General features: G+C 35.7%; 1 protein-coding gene and 1 long non-coding RNA gene across 3 annotated transcripts; one reads left to right on the top strand and one right to left on the bottom strand.

Annotated features, from left to right (window-relative positions):
- Positions 1–4991: 4991 nt before the first annotated feature.
- Positions 4992–14348, top strand: LOC111991856 (uncharacterized protein At2g29880). 2 transcript variants are annotated; one of them, XM_065770806.1, is made up of 6 exons: positions 4992–5358; positions 5476–5577; positions 8488–8553; positions 11855–12401; positions 12572–12803; positions 13368–14348. In XM_065770806.1, the coding sequence occupies exons 4-6, from the start codon at positions 11868–11870 to the stop codon at positions 13853–13855; spliced, it is 1254 nt and encodes a 417-aa protein (XP_065626878.1). In that variant the 5' UTR covers positions 4992–5358; positions 5476–5577; positions 8488–8553; positions 11855–11867; the 3' UTR covers positions 13856–14348. The 2 variants fall into 2 exon arrangements, with proteins under 2 accessions (XP_065626878.1, XP_065626879.1); XM_065770807.1 differs by lacking the exons at positions 8488–8553; positions 11855–12401; positions 12572–12803; positions 13368–14348 and adding exons at positions 6185–6511; positions 7236–8162.
- Positions 14349–16067: 1719 nt separating this feature from the next.
- Positions 16068–18798, bottom strand: LOC112029894 (uncharacterized). Its single transcript, XR_002884796.2, has 2 exons — positions 18362–18798; positions 16068–16657 (listed from the first exon to the last, which is right to left on the bottom strand). It is a non-coding gene; the product is annotated as an uncharacterized LOC112029894 (long non-coding RNA).
- Positions 18799–19466: the final 668 nt, after the last annotated feature.

Below are 19466 nucleotides of genomic sequence, written 5' to 3'. Positions count from 1 at the left end.
CATATGTGTGCAATCAATCTTACAAAACTAACAAAAGAAAAAAAAATGTATGGACTAATAACAAATCACATACTCTAAGTCTCTAACATTTGCATAAAATCTCTGATTGTGAGGTGTTAGAGATATATTAGCCCAATGTAATAAGTCTATTCCCAATCCTACTTTGTGTGCAAAAATGATGTTAGCACAAACAAATATCGTAGACAATTTAAGAGAGATATGATGTATTATGCATATGTGCGCAATCAATCTTACAAAACTAACAAAAGAAAAAAAAAATGTATGGACTAATAACAAATCACATACTCTAAGTCCTAACGTTTGCATAAAATTTTTATTAAGAGGTGTTAGAGAATATATTAACCTAATGTAATAAGCTCAAGCCCAACCCTATTTTGTGTGCAAGCTAAGTCTTCTACTTATACTAAAAGTCTATTAGTTTAGTCCATTAGTTTAGGGTTTAATCTATTATATATAGAGAAATGATATGTCAACAACATTTTTACAACAAATCTTAAGTGGTACTGTGGTAGGTTGTTACTGATTGTTATTATTAGGACAAAAAAGTAATTTTAGTGTTAGGTTCAAATTTGAACCAATATCAACTCACTACCCATGATTTGTTATGAAAATATTGTAAAATATTATGTACGTAGCACCTCTTATATATATATATATATATATCCTTGTTATTGTTAATTGTAATAAAGAATTTGTACTACACTCTCATATAATAAGATGTAGCCATTAGGAGTTTTCTCCATAAATGAGGTTATCAAAACCTTGTAATCCTTGTGTTTGTGTGTAATATATGTTAGACTGAATTATATAACTCTTGTAACGACCCCGCCCCAACTGTGTAGATATTGTCCGCTTTGGGACTCATGCCCCTCACGGTTTTGTTCTTCCCCAGGTTGCGCTGGGGAAAAGGCCTCTACACATTGAAGAGAGATCATTCCTTATAAACACATTTTCATGTGCTTCCCTAGGCGATGTGGGATTCCATGGATTGCAAGACCCCCTTTCGGGTCACTACAATCCACCCCCCTTACGAGCACACGCGTCCTCACGTGTGGGACCCACACTTCCGGCTAGGGCATGGCTCTGATACCATCTGTAACGACCCCGCCCCAACTGTGTAGATATTGTCCGCTTTGGGACTCATGCCCCTCACGGTTTTGTTCTTCCCCAGGTTGCGCTGGGGAAAAGGCCTCTACACATTGAAGAGAGATCATTCCTTATAAACACATTTTCATGTGCTTCCCAAGGCGATGTGGGATTCCATGGATTGCAAGACCCCCTTTCGGGTCACTACAACTCTCGTGTTGTTGTGTTTGTGTGCAATATATCTCTAACAAGCTAGAGCCTAGAGGTGTCCAGAGACCAGCGTGTTTGATTATATATGTATAAGGATTCTCGATTCCGTAGAGATGTAGCACTAGAGTTTGGGTTGGAAGATCTACAAATGGTGGTCCAGTCCATTAGCTTGGGAAATGGGTTTTATCCTTATGCATCAATAGAATTTTGTTTTTGTTGAGTAATTAAAGCTTTGTTTTTTACTAACAGAAAAAGAAAAGGAAAAACAACAACGAACAGCACAAGGTCGGCCTTTTTCATGAGACCGGTTAGATCTCCAAAAATCCAAGCTTCCCTACAATAAGCAGGTCCATTTACCTGAAGTATATTGCTCTCTTAAAAGTTAAAACCTAATTATCTCCTATTTCTCTATCTCGGCCTGTATCTCCTTCTGTAACGTTTGTAATTTACAATAATCACCAATATGTATGGAACTATATAAGACTAATCATTGTCAAAATAATTTGATTTGAGGGTATACTACAAATTTATATATAAATCATATATTCTACCCTAGGCTTCAAAACTCGAACCATACTAGTTAGTAAGTGTGTTTGAAACGTCAATGGGCCAATTTTTTCTCAAAAACTACCATTTTAGCCATTTTTGACAAAAACCAGCTTGGAATTGGACCATGATTGACAAATGCATAGTTTATTTTCATAAGCATAGCTAATAGAAAAGCCAGTGTGCTTTTTTTTTTTTTTCCCCGGTTATTGATAGACTTTAATAGGTCAAATTTGCATTGTGTTTGTTATCGATAGGAAGGGTTCTCAATTTCTTCTTTAATTATTAAGATGTCTATGTACTTGTTGAGTAAGTTAAGTGATCATAATCTTGCTTATAATACAATTACTCGGCGAGAAGTCAAAATTTTTTATCTAAGGGGCCAAATTTTCGTACTAATATATTAGTCAAAACAAATTATGACATGTGCAAAAACACTTACACATATATAAACTTAATATTTTAATATTAGAGTAGGTTATAATATATAAATATATTGTATACAAAATTATTAACTTTGACATCTATATTAATTTAAGAGAGAAATTTTTAGGAAAATTTATCATATTTTAAACTCCAATGAGTATATAAAAGTTGTCTAATTTGTTATTAGAAATGTATAAAAAATGAAATTGAGAAAACAAAAGCTACCTTGCATCTATAAGACTATAATTGTTTGACCAAGTAACAAATTCTACTTTTTTAAAGTGTATCACTAGACTAACTCAAATATTTTGGGGTCCAACTCCTATTTTAGTAGCTAAATCTTTTTAAGTTTTTAATAATTATACATAAAATAAAAGAAAATTTTAAAATTTTGGTGCCCCAGGCTACAACCCTAGGTTTGGTAAAAGGATTAAGCACTGTATATACCCTACATCGATATTAAATTAATTATTAATTGTAATACACATATTCTAATGGTAGAGATGTTGCGAATTTACGTTGTCCAAAACATGTTAATTTGAATTCTTCCTTCTATTTCTAATAAACAAAGAACAGTGATCTTTGCTACAATTCGAATTTACATTGTCCAAAACAGTGATCTTGTGTTTTTTGCCAAGGCAAATGCGGAGAATTGTAGCGCCATCAGGGAGGTTCTTGATACCTTTTGTAGTTGCTCTGGGCAAACAGTGAGTGATTCTAAGTCGAGGGTCTACTTCTCACCAAATATTGAACAGGATGATAGGGAGGCTTTTAGTGATATTCTCGGTTTCCACCAAACTGAGTGCTTGGGGAAGTACTTAGGTTTCCCGATCAAGCATCAAGGCAACAGTAATCAGGACTTTGGTTTTGTGTTGGATAGAGTGAAGACTAAGCTTGCGGGGTGGAAGGCTAACCTCCTATCTATGGCAGGGAGAGCAGTCTTGATTCAAGCTTCCTCTTCAGCTGTTCCAGCTTATATAATGCAAAGCAATCTGCTGCCTAGTAAGGTGTTGGAGGGTATTGATCGAGTGAATAGAGATTTCTTGTGGGGGTCGATCGAAGACAAGGGGAAAATGCACTGGGTGGGCTGGAAGAAGGTTACAAGACCTAAAGATGAAGGAGGGTTGGGGCTTCAAACGGCTAAAGGAAGAAACACAGCTCTCCTAGCAAAATTGAACTAGAGGTTTCACACTGAAGATAAGGCCCCATGGGCCAAAGTTCTTAGAATGAAGTACTGCAGCCCTCAGAGACTAAGTTCTAGAAATGCAAGCAAGCTCCCTAGCTCTAGAATTTGGAAGGGAATGTTGCGAGGTAAAGAAGTTTTTAAAAAGGGAATCAAGTGGCTTCCGGGTTTTGATAGTAATTTGGAGGTGTGGAATGATGACTGGACTAGTTTCGGCCCACTGAGGAGTATCATTCATGGGCCTTTATCTAAAGAGGCGGCAGTTTTGAAGATCAAGGATGTTGTGGATTTGACGGGCAGGTGGGATTGGCCTCTATTCCAAATGGACTTTCCAGAAGAGGTCCTAAGTGACATACAGGCTACTCCAGTTCCTTTTTCTGATAGATTTAAAGACAGGTTGGCCTGGAAACTCTCGGCCAAAGGGGAATTTGAGCTTAGGAGTGCGTATTTGCTTGCTGTGGACTATAAAGGGGAGGCTCCTTTTAATGGGCAGTGGATTTGGAAGTTAAAAATATTGCCCAAAATTCAACTGTTTGTTTGGAAGTGCATGCATTTAAGCCTTGGGGTGAATCAATGTTTGTGGGAAAGAGGGCTTCCAGTGGATGCCCGCTGTCCTCGGTGTCGTGGCGAGGCTGAATCAATCCTGCATATGCTACGTGACTGCCCTTTCAGCACCTCGGTGTGGACCAACTTAGGAGGCCGGGTAAGTAACTCAAATTTCTTCTCCTTAAGTCTTCGGGATTGGTTGTCCTCTAATGCCACTTCTAAGCTCTTCTATAACTCGGGTCCCCTGCCTTGGAACCTTGTGTTTTTGTTCTGTATCTGGCTGCTTTGGGAAAATAGGAATTCATGTGTGTTCAAACAAAATCAGCCTTGCCTAAACCTGAACAAATGTATTTTGGACCGGGCTACTGAGTTTTTCTGTTGTGCCTATAATGGTGTGGTGACCAAAATGAGGATCATGAAGAGCATTAGATGGGAGAAACCGGGGGCGGGTTGGGTCACTCTGAACACTGATGGTTCGGTGGCTAGCAATTCTGGTTCAGTAGGGGGAGGCGGGCTTGTTAGAGATGAAAATGGCGCTTGGGTTACCGGTTTTGCAAGAAAGATTGGGAACACCTCTTGTTATTTAGCGGAGTTATGGGCGCTTCGTGATGGGTTACAGCTGTGTTTACAAATCCAAGCTCATTCGGTGGTTATTGAGTTAGATGCAAAAACCATTGTGGAGGCTCTAAATTCTCCAATTTTCTCTAATTCCAGTGGAACTCCGTTAATGGATGAATGCTGGCATATGGCTACCCGGATCCCTCAGAGGAGAGTTAGACATACTTATAGGGAGGCTAAGAGCATGTTTGGTCACCCTTTTCAAAACACTGTGTTCAGTGTTTAAACACTGAACACTAGTGTCCAAATTTTAAAACTTGTGTTTGGCACGCACGTTCTGGAACAATTAGTTTGAAACGTATTGTTCAAAACACCCAACTTGAACACTATTTTTGAAATCACGTCCGAGCTGATTTTGAACAACAAAAATACATTTCAATGGCACTTTGGTAAATAAAATTGAACACACCTTGGGCCCCACCTGATCAGCTTTTCTTCACGTTTGTCTCCACCTTTACTCTCATCTCTTCAAAACCCCCTTCTGGTTACTCTACTCTCATCTCATAACTCCCCTCAACCTCCATCATAACTCCCTCACCGACCCAGCAGAGCTCGCCCTAATCTCACCGATCCAGCGCGATTCCTCACTGACCCTCGTCAACGCGTCTTGTACACACACCGCATCACCAACCGAGAGTCAATCACATTAATAACCCACCTCAGAGTACTACGAAGCTGCTGCTGGTTTTGCATTACTCGGACAGTCCGCTTCCTTTGGGCAGGTAAAGATTTTAAAATTTCAATTACTTCTTTCAGCTTTCTTTCACATCCCAACCATATTCAGATCAGTTCTCATTATGAAAGGTTTGGGCTTATTTATAATCCCACATATTCTTCAGATGGAAAGAGAGCTCTCATCCTCATCCAGCTTTGAGAGAGCCTGTGCGTCCTCCTCTGCATCCTCCTCTGCTTCGTCCTCTCCCCGTGTTGTTCCCTTACTGGTAGGTCTGTCTAATATGTGAATCAATTTGGTTGTTCAATATGTGAATCATTTTTGCTTGTTGTGTTATAATTTTGGGGGTTTTCCCGTGCATTTCCTCTTCATTTTGTGGGCTGTGTTGTTGCTGATTTGAACTTCAGATCAGTAGGATTGTGATTGTGTTTCATTTGACGAATCATTTTTGCTTGTTCTGTGATAATGTTGTACCTACCTCATGCATTTTCTCTTCATTTTGTGGCCCCCGTGTTGTTGTTGATGTGAACTTGAGATCAGTAGGTGTAACTAAGTTTCTTTTGACAAAATTATATATAGTGAATGTTTTTTGGTTGTTCTGTTTTAACTGTGTACCTAGGTCATGCATTTTCTCTTCATTTTGTGGCCTCTGTGTTCTTGCTAATGTGAACTTGAGATCAGTAGGTGTAAGTGTATGATAAACTGATGTGTATACAATGCATACCTATGTATTTTTTTTCTTTAGTTTTGTTCAATTTTCTCTTATATGCCTGCTGCTTTGGGTCTTTTAGTGAGTAGGAAGTTAATTTTTGTTCATACATATTATACAATTTCAAATGATAAGGGCCCAGTAAGTATACCAAACATTTATTTAGATGGAAGAGAGAATGACTGATGCTGAGGATACGAGGTTGTGGCCTGAGGCAGTCGAGAAACATTTCATTGATATCCTGTTAGAAGAGGATGCTAAGGGGAACATGCCCCAAGGGCAGTTCAAGACTGGAACTTGGACAATCATAATGACTGAGTTTAACCATCGCACGAACAAAAATTATAACAAGACACAACTGACACAAAAATATCAACGACTGAAAACTCGACACCGCACATTCTCCCAGCTCATTGCACGTACGGGAATGGGATGGGACCCCATTTCAAACACGGTGACAGCCAGTGAGGAAGCTTGGGCTGCTGCATTTGCGGTAAGTCCTTTAACATACTCCAAACAAAATTTCTTGCAATTATATATATGCATATGGTTGTAATTCAAATGATGCTGAAATCTACCTTCTGTGGCTGTGATGGACAATGGTTGATTTTGAGGTTAAAAATATGAATACGAAGAAAATAATATTTAATTGAAATAGTGATGTAGTGTTCAGGTTCATATATATCTTTGAAAACATAAATAGTTAGTGGAGGTTTTTTGGACGTGCTGTCTTTGTATTGCTGTGACTGAGTGTTATTCTGTTTAGATGATTCTTTTTATTATTGATTTGAAATATTCCAGACTTGTCAATGTTAGTTGAATTTTCTTAAAAAAAAAGATTGGTTACAAATATTTGTTGGATTTTCTTACAATTATGATCAAAGCTGTTGTGTTAAGATGATTCTGTTGGTTAGATGATTCTGTTTAGATGATTCTGTTGGTTACAAATATTGGTTACAACCATCTCACTTGTTGGAAGATATGTTGATTGAAAGATGCTGTTGTGTTAAGTAATGAATTCTAAAAATTATTAATACTATAGAAAACAAATTTGTGATTTCCGTATCAACTTAATAGGGTTATTATTACTGTTACTCTTTTTGTTTTTGTTATGTAAGAGTGGATGATTATTATAGGGTTATTATAATTACCTATCTAATTTGTATTGGGTTTTATATGAATACGTCCTCTAACCCAATATATATGGTTGTTAATAGGTCAATCACAAATTCAAAGAGTTCAAGAAAAAGGGGCTGAAACACTATGACCTGTTGGGGAGACTTTTCAATTCTAACACAGCCACTGGTTTCCTCCAAATGTCATCTGCCCAGCCAGCTCCCAATAGTGACGAAGAGAGAGAGCTGGATGCAGCCTTTCTATCATCGGGGGTGCATGTCAATGTGAACACTGAAAGTGTTGATGATGTGGAGGAGCTGCCCACACCAAGTGAAGCTCAAAGCCGGAGGGTTGCTGAAAAGCGGCCAGCTGACCTATCTAGTTCAAGTGGAAAAAGGAGGAAAGGGCACTCCCTTGAAGGCATGACTGAAGCTATTTGGGGGTTTACTGACATGAGGAACCGGGGGGGGAAAAGGTCCATTGACACTGTGGGGGGTGACACTGACTCTGTTACAGAAGCTATATCACTGCTCAACCAGTACACCGATGTGGATCATGTCACATATTGCAAGGTTGTGCAAGAGCTTCATAACTTCAAGAGTAGGGCAGCTTTTTTTGCTATGACAGTCGAAAGGAGAAGGGCTTGGATTGAGTTCATTGGGGGTGGATTGCAGTAGTTGTGGAGGTGGTTGAGACTGTGCATCTGTGAAAGACAAACTAGGAAGTTAATTAGTTTACTTATTTTGGTTTAATGTGAATTGGCCAAGTATGTATTATGTTAATAGTTTGGTCAATGTTTGCATGCATATTTTGGACAATGTTTGCATGTTACCTTCTAGCATTATTACTATATGGAGGCGTTGGACATCTATGCAAGTTATGTAAAAAATATGGGCTATTTGTTTCCTGTGGCCTTTATGCTGTGTAAATTGCAATTGTTTTGTTGTTTAGCAATTGCAATTGCTTTGTTGTAGCTTTGTGATATTTTGTCTGGTGACATATGTATATATATATATATTTTAGATAAATCAGGTGCTCTTTATGGAATTTTGGGCAATGTTTGCATGCTAGCTTCCTTTATTATTGTGTACAAGAGTAATGTAGTTTGTGTATGTGTTTTTTGAGTTCAATGTTGGTGCTAAACTGCTAATGTGATAAGTTTGTCATAGGAGTATACCTGAACTTAGCATAACCCTCTATGGTTTGTTTTAGAAGTTGGATTTCAGCTTATGGACTTGGATATGAGAGTTCTAAATCCAAATTCTTTATTTTCGTTACTTAAAAAGAGATGAATTTCGATGTAGCCCAAATCTAGTCAAAGTTGTTGATTTGAAAAAATTCTCTCTTCCACAGCTTGCTTCTTGTCCACCCTTCATCCAGCTGTAATAACGTTGAAGCTGAAACCACATTGGCATTAAGGTTTGCCTCTCTCAACTCTTCTCATTCTCTTAAACTTTGTATCTCTCCTTTTCTATAGTACTTTTATGTGAGTGTTTTTATTTTTCATGTGATTTTTATTTCCATCGTGATTTTGATAGAGTGGGGAAGAGTTGAGTTTTTTTAGCAAACTTTTAGCAAAAAATATTTCACGAAAAAGCTAAATAAGTTAGTCTTAAATAAATACAGTTGTTCAAATTACCTTAACTGGATTCAATCATTTCATAATTAAAAAATGTTACTAAAATTTATGGCTTCAACTTAGTAAAAACTACAAAGTGTCACCTCATAGTAGATAAGGAGAAAGCATGTTTAATTTTATTTTTTATTTTTCCGTTTTTTGTTTTTTTTTTTTTTTTTTTTTTTTTTTCCGTGGACAGTTGCTAGCTTCCTTGACAAATTTATGTTATCCTAGTTTTTCTTGACAATAAGATGCCACCTGGTGGTATGTATTTGTGTTAAGAGTATATGTTTCGTGAGATGGTAAGGCTAGAGGGATAAGGGATTCATCAAAGGGATGCAATTAGATGGATTTTTTTCAGACGGTTCTTTTGATGAATTTATTGCCATAGTCAATAAATTCTAATTTACAATTTTACATACCTTGAGAGAGAACAAAAATGGGGCTTAATGTCTTTGTCAGTGTGATGTCCCATATTGATTGAATTAGTAGAGAGTAGAGTGTATAGTGTGGATCTATGTTGGGTCTCACGTTGTAGTTTTTCTTCACCAAAAAAAAAAAAATTTATTTATTTTAGCATAGCATTTAACATTACATTTTATATCTGATCTCTTATTTTAACACAACATCCATTAAAATAACCTAAAATAACATCTACCGTCTATTAAAAAATAAAAGTAATAAAGATAGATTAAAGAATTAAATTATTTTTTTTTTCCTTGATTTTAAATCAAAATGGTTTGTTATTGTGGTTTTTTATTTTTTGAGTTTAAAAATGTTAGGATATTGTTGAGAGGATCATAATCAAACTTATTTTAGCTGAGGTTTAAAAAAATTTAGGATTAACATGTTCAAAATTTTATTTTAGGGTGGTCAAAATATATATATATATATATATATGTATATATATATATATATACAGTTTTTTTTTTTTTTTTTGGCCACCAAGTGGAGCTGTCCAAGTGTGTGTGAGTACGCGCAATAGACATTTCCCCAAAAAAAATTTGTAAAGAATCTCCCCTTCTTTACAACAATGTTCTTATTTATAGCCTTTTGCATGCGTTGATTTTATCATATTTACTAAATCAAGTGGAATATCATTGGATCACTTTGGTGGCACTAAGGGTTGAAGTTTTACTGCTAAAATTTACATAATACAAAGCTGAAATTGGTACGTGTTCACAGCAAAGTCCACCTAGCACATGCAATAAAATCCAGCTATCAATTGTCTAAATTTCCAACATCTAGTTACTTTTTCTAGAGAAACATATAACGAACACAAGTTAAATTATTAGACACCTAATTAGAGTATTCAACAAATATATATATATATATAGATATATATTAGACACCCAATTGATAGTCTTGTGGGTCCTGGGATTTCTCTTATGAGATTAAAATTCTAAAAAAATTTTAGAATAATTTTATCATGAAGTTTTTAAAATTTTATTCATTCATATTAAAATAAGGGGATTTGATTTTGACACTTCATCAAAATTTAAACAAATATCAACAATCACCATTTTTGTATTTATTTAATCCAATTCACTTATTTTAGAAATGGATGAATAAGAGTTTAGAGATTTCATAGTGAAGTTACTCCAAAAACTTTAGAAGATCTAGATGTTTATGTCAATGGGGTATTCTATTGCCCTTTTGCCGAAAACAGTGGACTTCTACAGGTTTTCGGGATAGTTTAAGGGTGTTTGTTTTAGTTTATTTTCTCTTTATTTATAGTTTTTGTTTTTTTTTTTTTTTTTTTTGAAGTTGAATTTTTTAACAAGTGTGAATTCACAATAAGTTTAGAGTTCTCACAAATTTTGGACAAAGGTTGACCACAAACTTAATTATATTTTTGTAGACTCAACCTACAACTCCACATAATAATTTTTTTATTAAATATAAATTTTCTTTATATATTTTGTTATACTTGTAAAATATCAAAAAAATAAAAAAAATCAATAAATTTATTATCAATTAAATATTTAAATTTTCAATTTTTATAGTCTAAAATAAACTTATTACTATGAGCGATAAAGTAACTGATTTTATTACTTATAAACTATTAAGCTCAATGTTTAGGCTCAATTCATGCTCAAGTCGTTCTATGAACTCTTTTAACTTTCCCCTAAGTTATTCTATATTAAAGATTTTTGAACCACATGTCTCTCTCACTAGTGGGAAATCCCACACCAATTCTTTCTCTTGTCAAAAAAAAAAAAACATAATCACACATCGTTGTAATCAGAAATACAATAATATACCATGTAGCATCCTACTCATGGTGTATGAGTTTCATAACTCTAGGAAACCCCCATATTATGAAGGAGATTTATATATACTGTACCATTTTTTTTATATCCTCCACGCTTGCAAGGTTTTCAACAAATCAAAAATTAATAGTTAATTCATCAATCAAATATTTAAATTTGAAGCCTTTGTAGTCTAAAGTTATTCATAATAGGTATGTTTGTGAATCAAATAATAAATAATATCTTATTAGCACAGAATTTCACATTCAAGTTAAGAACATAAAATACGTATGGCATAATGTAGTCAAAATATATAACTGTGTTTTTTTTTTTTTTTTTTAGTAAGAGTTATAATCCTTGGCTACAACCAAGTTTCTAGCCAAATTCTGTCATTCTTTTAATTTTTTTTTTCTTCTTCTTGTTTTTGTTTTTGTTTGTATTTGGGTGGTGTGGGTTTTGTTTGGATTTGTCTACGTGGGTTTGTATCTATTGTAAGGCTAGGACTTAGGAATGGCAATGTTGTTGAATTTTTTAATTTTTTAGGAGTTATAAATGAGGTTTAGTAAACTGTGTTGGTTCAGTTTTGTTACGGAATTGTTGAATTTTTTTATAATGTTAAAGCCATGCAGCCGTATATATACATGCAGCCATGCAGAAACCCCCATATACTCGCTTATATATACATGCAACGATATATACTAATTTATATATACGCATGTTTATATATATAGATACAATAATATAGATATATATATATGTATATACATATAGCAACATATATATATGTGTGTGTGTGTGTGTGTGTGTACTTCTTTATAGTGGCTGATGTGAACTCTTTGGCTGCCCACAGGTCTGATTCAGTTATGGCCAATACCGATTCAGATTGTGATTCAGTCAGGACTGATCCCGATTCAGATGAGTACGATAGTGAGGTAGAACTTGAGATTGCCACAGCATACGTTCAGCTATGTATAGAGTACGTACAAAAGTACTACATGAAGCGACCTATGTGCACTAGTATCCTGAGTGGAAGTTCATATGTGATTGAAGTACTAGAAGGAAATCCCCAAGTGTGTTACGACATATTCCGCATGGACAAGACCATTTTTAGGCACTTGTGTAATGAGTTGAAGCGGCTGCACTTATTAGAGGAAGACACTGGTATTGTTTCAGTTGAGGAGGCCGTTGGGACAGTGCTATTTATCGTCGGACACAACGCTGACTATCGCCTAACTGCCAACCGGTTCCAGCATTCTCTCGAGACTATTCAACGGCGGTTCCGGCGTGCCTTGCGTGCTATCCATGCTTTGGGATGTCTCATCATCCGACCTGACGCTGATGCAGCTGAGCTTCCTCATTCACTTCGAGGGAATGGGAAATATTACCCATGGTTTGAGGTATACTTTCATTTTACTTTTTTTGCTTCTTAAATAAATTATCACTTTGATTGATTAAAATCTGAAAAATCTATAATAGAGAATAGAAAGAATCCCCTATGCAGTGTGAAAGATAGTTGATTGCACATAAGTTGAATGTACCTAATTAGAGCTACCTAATTTTTTAACAGAAATGTGTGGGGGCCATCGATGGGACGCACGTAAGTGCTTCTGCCCCATCCAGTAGGACCACCGCATTCATAGATAGACGAAGTGACATCACCCAAAACGTGATGTGTGCATGCAACTTCGACATGCGGTTTACGTATGTGCATTGTGGATGGGAAGGGAGTGCGAATGATTCACGAGTCATGCAGGACGCCCTTGGACATGCCGAGTATGAGTTCCCTTGGCCGCCTAGAGGTAAAAATAAAAAATTTGAATTATCTTATACCATGAGAGCGACAGTCATACCATATATATCTAAAACAGTTTCTTCCATACTGTTTGTTTCCTTACACTAAATCTATTGAATTATCTTATGGGCTATTTGTTTCTTCTATTGAATGTTTCTTCTATTGAATTATCTTATGGGCTATTTGTTTCCTTACACTAAATCTATTGATTACTCATACTGCAAATGCAAACCCTTTTGAAATTTCTGACAGTGTATCTTTGTAATTAGGAATGGCATGACCATGCCAAAAACACTATAAAGTACAAATACATTTTACCATTTCAATTGTCATAGTTAGGCGACAGATTGATTGATCTAGATTCAATAATTCCAATTTTGATATAGTCATTTGTTCTTCTTGATTAAAGGGTCATCACTTTATATATAGCATTTTTCCATCTTAAGATTTGCATAGCCATCTCTTTATTTAGTGTTGGTCCTTTAGAAATCATGAAAACCGCTGTTGGGTTTGGAAGAAATTATGCATGCCTTCATACATACGAAGCTCCTCAGATTTTCTCTTATTGCAGGATCGTACTACCTCGTGGACTCGGGGTACGCAATCGGCAGTGCATTCCTCCCCCCACACAAGTCCACACGCTACCATGCCCAAGAGTTTCGGGGTGCGAACCGGCAACCTACTACCCCACAAGAGTTGTTCAATTATAGGCATTCGTCATTGCGGATGGTGATTGAACGATGCTTTGGAGTGTTGAAGGCGAGGTTCCCGATCCTGAATGAAATGCACTCCTTCTCTCTCTCTAGACAACGACTAATTGTGACCGCTTGCTGTGCACTCCACAACTTTATCCGCATGTATAACCGGGCGGATGAAATGTTCCATGTGTGGGAAGGATCATTTGTGCGTAACAGCGACGCAACCTTAGCGGGAGCTGCACGCGTAGGTAGTGGAGGCACTGAAGAAGCTTTTAATTCTCGGGCACAACGAGAGATGTCAGAGTATCGTGATGCGATAACAGCTGCTATGTGGGCAGATTACATAGGTAACCATGATTGAGCTTTTTGGGAATAGACTCTTAAAAATGTGGATGTTGCACTATTCAAACTCTATTTTAAGTTTGAACCTTGTTTTTGTTGAAGAATATGTTGTGACAAACTTAGATGTTGGTTATGGAGGCATTAGACAATGACATTATGCTATGTTTGCTGTTGTAGTTTATGTTACCAATGTTTGCTGTTGTAGTTCATGTTATTGGTATTTTGTTATTCAAAAAGTTAGGCTCCACTTGGAAGTTGGAGCACCCTCTTTTCTGAATTCACATGCCTCTGGGCTGTGCTTAGGACATTAATAATAGCAAAACAATTTCAAACCCCACAATTATTACCGTCGTTCATCAACACAGCCACACAAAATCCATTCAGAATCTGCCCAGCCATGGCTCATCACTAAGATTACAATAAATCTACAAAAGCTAATGTTCATAAATTTTTTTCCCAACTGCTTTTAAGTGATTGTCAATAAATTGATGTGAGAAGATTGTTAGAGTTATAAATTGATGTCAGAAGATTGTGATATTGTGAATTTATTCAAACTATCTTGTTGCTTGTAATGTCCTTGTTTTGGAGGAGCTATATATAGGCCAGATTCTATTTTTGTTTTGATTCATTCAAATGAATCAAATCAACAGTTTTTTTTTTTGGGTTTATTCTGGAACTACTTTAAGATTGAAGCACTGATATATATTTTGTTTCAAAATTCTAGGGGCCGGTAAGTAAATTATCTTTAAAATTTTAGAAAATTCCTTATTTTACAAAGGGCCACGTCATATTGATTTTCCAGCTACTAGAATTTAAAATTTAGTTGCAATAGTCTTAGTGAATGCAACCTTAATCATACCGAATAGTCTATAGCTTTTTTGGTTTTTTTCTTTTGGGACAAATATAGCTAAGAAGCTTTAAAAAATAAAAATAATGAGCTGAACGTAGAACTCAAGAGTGATCTATGTCTTAAATTAGACATGTAATTTAACATTACATTCGGAAAAAAACATTAATGCTGGCCGAATTTTTTTTTGGGGGTAGGGGAACAGTAACTTGTGAGTCTCAAATCATTATCCAATGCAAAACTAATGCTATAAAATAAGAAAGTTCCATAAGTGTAATATAATACAAGAATAGAATTTATTACATCAAATGAGATCACAGATACAAATGAGAGGAACATTTTTGAAATCACACAATAAAATAAAATCTAGATTACAATACCACCAAATAACGCAGCAACCACAAGTCACAACCAAAGAAATCCCCTCTTAACATATTCAACAATAATTAACTTAGCCTGAACCTCCCAAAAATAATGAAATAAAAAGCCCAACCCAGTTACCTCCTTTCTCACTCTCTCACAAAGTCATGAAAAAACTCTAAACACAAAATGACCCCAAGTCTTTAATTTAATTTTTTTTTTCTTTATAAAATATTAAAAGAGTATTGGAGAATTTGTCATTTGTAGTATGACTAACATAAAAGATTCATTTTAATATAATTTTTTTCGTGATAACAGATTAGAAAACCACCATCAATGCCACAAAGAACTTCTGGTTGTTGTTGTTGGTGTCTTTATTATTAAGTTTTACAGTAACTGTTCGAGACCCAAAAAAAAATATTATTTTCATAAGAGCTAGTGGCTTTGAGAGGTGGTAGTAGAAGTAATGTTAATCCAGTCAACAAATGCCTCAAAAGTAGGACTGTGAAAACAAGTTGGTCTAAGCTTTGCACATAATTTAGCAATGAGATTTCTCTTTTGAACATTCGTGTCTTTTATCAATGGGTTGTTTCATTTGGTGTGACCACTTTGGTCTTCTACTAATAATACCAGTGGAGTTGTCTTTTTCCAACATATTATTATTATCAATAGCGGATTGGGGAGTGGTGCTACTGTGTCAGTTTTCAGGCTTATGAAGCTTCTCGTGCTTCTCCATATAGTACGTAAGTTGCAACTTCTTGGAATTAAACTTTTGTGTCAAAGAAAAAGTTTTGCTCCAATTCGTTACTAAATATCAACTTCATTGCCTCCATTTCTCTAAAATGCTGTGTTAGGAAAAAAGAAAAGAAAAAGAATGCTTTTTTTTAGCTTGTACAGAGAGAGAACCAGTACAATTCCTCCTTGGAAATGGGTTCTCTTTTAGCAAAAGAGGAATGGTAGAAAAGCAGTGTAAAACAAAGGGCAATTGTGCTGGTACAGTTATGAATGTAGGCAAAAGAAAAGCTAGAGGAATGCGACAATAACATACTATTGTCAAACTACTATTAAGCCAATAACATACAGTTGTATTGTTCAAGAGTCCTTCCCATACATATACATAGCACTAGCAAAATGGAGGACTCAAGATCGTCCAAAAGTAGTACACACTACATCAAGTTCATGAGGAGTCAGTAATTTATAATAAGATAATATGGTTACAGGACATTATCGTAACAGTTTGATTTAGACCATTGTCATAGTTAGCAGTAGTACAAGAGTGGTGCATAACAAACACCATCCAATGAACATTATCTGGACCCTTCTTTTTGTCTGCTCTAAGGGGTGGACCTTGTCATGCATGACCCTCAATTCCTCTCGCAATACACATAACTCTTCTTGCAGTAGCTGGAAATCCTCCGCATATGACAATGGGGTCTTCAAGGAAATACACCATTGAAAAAACCCGCATTTTTCCTTTGGGCAGCATTGAAATAACCTGTACCGGTTATCATTTCGTTTATCCGAAATCCTCACGCTTGCTCTCAAGCCACAGAAACAGTTGCAATTTCGGAACCGAAGGCCATCGTCAATATCCTCATGCATTGTGTCCGACATCTGCGAGAAGAAGCCATAAACATACTCACTTACACATTACTGTTTTGATACAGCTATCATTTTGTGCAACAAAAACATAGCAACATATCCAAGTAGACCCTCATATGGCTATGCAATTTCCTATAACTGTTTTCTACTTTCGGTGCAAGAGCAATGCAAACTGTCAAATTTTTTTATTACAGAACCATGATTGACAGAACCAGAACAGACTATTATTACAGATTTATGGAGATATTTGCAGATCAAAATAATGTCACAATAATAACATCTATGAGTAATTAGTAAAGCATGGAAAAGGTTCAAATCATAAGTTTGTAAATTGCAGCTCACAATCCAATTGCATCCCATAAGGGGTTATTTATCAGACATAAGGTTAGGAAATCAGGACAAAACCAGCATACTCTAGATTCCTCCATATATATACACATTACATAGTTCTCTTAGTTATGCAAGTGGCAAAAAATATGCTGGTTCAAGTTAAATGGTTGCAGACTTCACAAAACACTGTATCTAGTGGTGTCCGAAATGGAATGTGTCTGTTGCCTTCCTGAGTCAGTGTGCATCATACAAGATTTAGCAAGAAAAAGTAATTTCTGTCTAGGTGGTAAAAAAGCTGGCAGTCAAAAATTAGTTCCTGTTTCTCAATTTACACAATTGCATCTAAGCTACTTTCATCTAAGCTGGTCAGGTTAGAATCTGAAAAAAAAATCATTACTGCATCGTCTTCAAATTACTGTCCTTAGCAAAATAATGTTCATTTTAATAGAAACTAAAAGGTTCAATAACTATGATGTACGACACATTATTAACTGGTAAGTTAGCATAACAATAGCAGAGTAGGAGCATTAGAAAGTTAAAAACATAATTCAAGGTTAAAATCAAATAATAATGCAGAAAATATAACATTGATCAATAATGTTGTTAGACCAATATTGAATTTTCCTCAATTAGAGAGAGAGAGACAAGAACCTTTCTGTTCATTTCTGTAATTGAGGAATTGGCCTCAACAGCACCACATTGTATCCATCATATCCAAATTGAATTCAACGAAATTCAGTCAAACCGACGACCGAAATCATCAAATTCACCTAGCTAAAATTCATGAATAATTAAACTAAACCCAATCAAGTAAAAGTAATAGTAAAAATTCACTAACGAGGTTCAGTCAAACCAACCACAAAATCATCAACTTCACCAAGCTTAAATTCATGAATATTTAACTAAACCCAATCAACTAAAAATAACAGTAAAAAATCACTAACGAAATTCAGTCAAACCGACCACAAAATCATGATATTCACAGAGCTTAAATTCATGAATAATTAAACTAACCCCAATCAACTAAAAAAAACAGTAAAATGAAGCTAATAATCGGCATTCTCGGCAACCACACAGAGTGTTAGGAAAAAGGACAAATCGAATGGGTAGTAAATCAAACATTGTTTCAACAGAAAAAGCTTTAGAGAATGTACCTAAAAGATTTCGAGAATGGAGGGCGTGTATGTTTGGATTGTAAATCAAATATTGTCTCAACAGATAACAAAGAACAGAGAAATTGGGGGTTTTCCCGATTGGTGAGCAAAAAAAAAAAAAAAAAAAAAACAAAACAACAAACTGAGAAATCTGTGTGGTTGCCGAGAAGGAACGGTTCGGTCTTTAGAGAAAAGCAAAGAATGACATGCAAGGTGAAAGTGAGATTCGTACCTGGATCTTGGAGTGATGGGTCGGCGACTCGGCGTGAACAGATGCTCGATTAGCTGCTGGGTCTTGGAGCGTTGACAGTGGAGACGAGATCTGAGGAATGTCAAGCCCAGCCGTGGATCTTCTTCGGCGTCGATGGAGATCAGGACTGCGTGGGTTTCTGCTCTCAGAGAGAGAACGGCTGAAGAAGGAAAGAGAGCTCTAACTTGTATTTGATGGACGTTCTCTCTCTTGATTAAAAAAATGATATTAAGTACTGTGGTCAGCTTTTTTTATCACTTAAAACACAACTACCAAACACATATTTTATATTTTTTGAGCACTGAAATATATTGTTTAAACTTTGATACCAAACACATTTTTTTTTTTATTTACACTGAAAATACGTTTTTCAACAACACTTTTTAAACTACAATTTTCACATTGTTTTAAACAACAATTTTTAAAAACTAGGACCAAACGGGCCCAAAGTCTCTCAGGTTGAAACCCGCGAGTGGGTGTTTTTTTTTTTTTTGGTTTCTTTTAATAATTCTGAGTGCTTCCAAGTTGCTAGGAAGTACCGGCTTTTACAGTTTACCGGTACTGCTCTCTCTGCTGGTTCTTACTTGTCGTGATGGCAAGTGAAGCTATGAAGGCATGAATATCACTCTTGATATCTCTCCCCATCATCATCATCATCTATATATTATTGGGTTGGATATATTTTTCCTGTCTTACTATCTATCGCACTGATTGTCAAACCTTTTAATTTCCATATTTCTGACTTGGAGGTATCTATGGCACTGATTTTCAAACTTTTTAATTTTCTTTTCTGTCTTTGGAGAACGGCAGCGTATTTTTGTATACTTCTTTCTTGTTTTTTATAGACGGTGCTTTGGTGCACCTATCAAATTGCACATCCATCGAATATAGTGACCTGGCGGTCCTGGCCGATCATATGCATATTGCAAACTCTTTTATAAAAAGGCCACAAGCCCGTTTACCAAAAAAAAAAAGAAAAAAATGGCCACAAGCCCCACTACGTTACAAACAAAAAAAATATAATTCAGATCCTGTCAGGTGCTTAGTGTAACAAGTTTCTGCGCCGAAACACTGCTTTCGTGCAAAA

Source organism: Quercus suber, unplaced genomic scaffold, assembly GCF_002906115.3.
Source record: "Quercus suber isolate HL8 unplaced genomic scaffold, Cork oak 2.0 scaffold_36, whole genome shotgun sequence".
NCBI lineage: Eukaryota > Viridiplantae > Streptophyta > Magnoliopsida > Fagales > Fagaceae > Quercus > Quercus suber.
The sequence above is the reverse complement of the archived record's forward strand: the minus strand, read 5'-3'. Positions and strand labels throughout refer to the sequence as shown.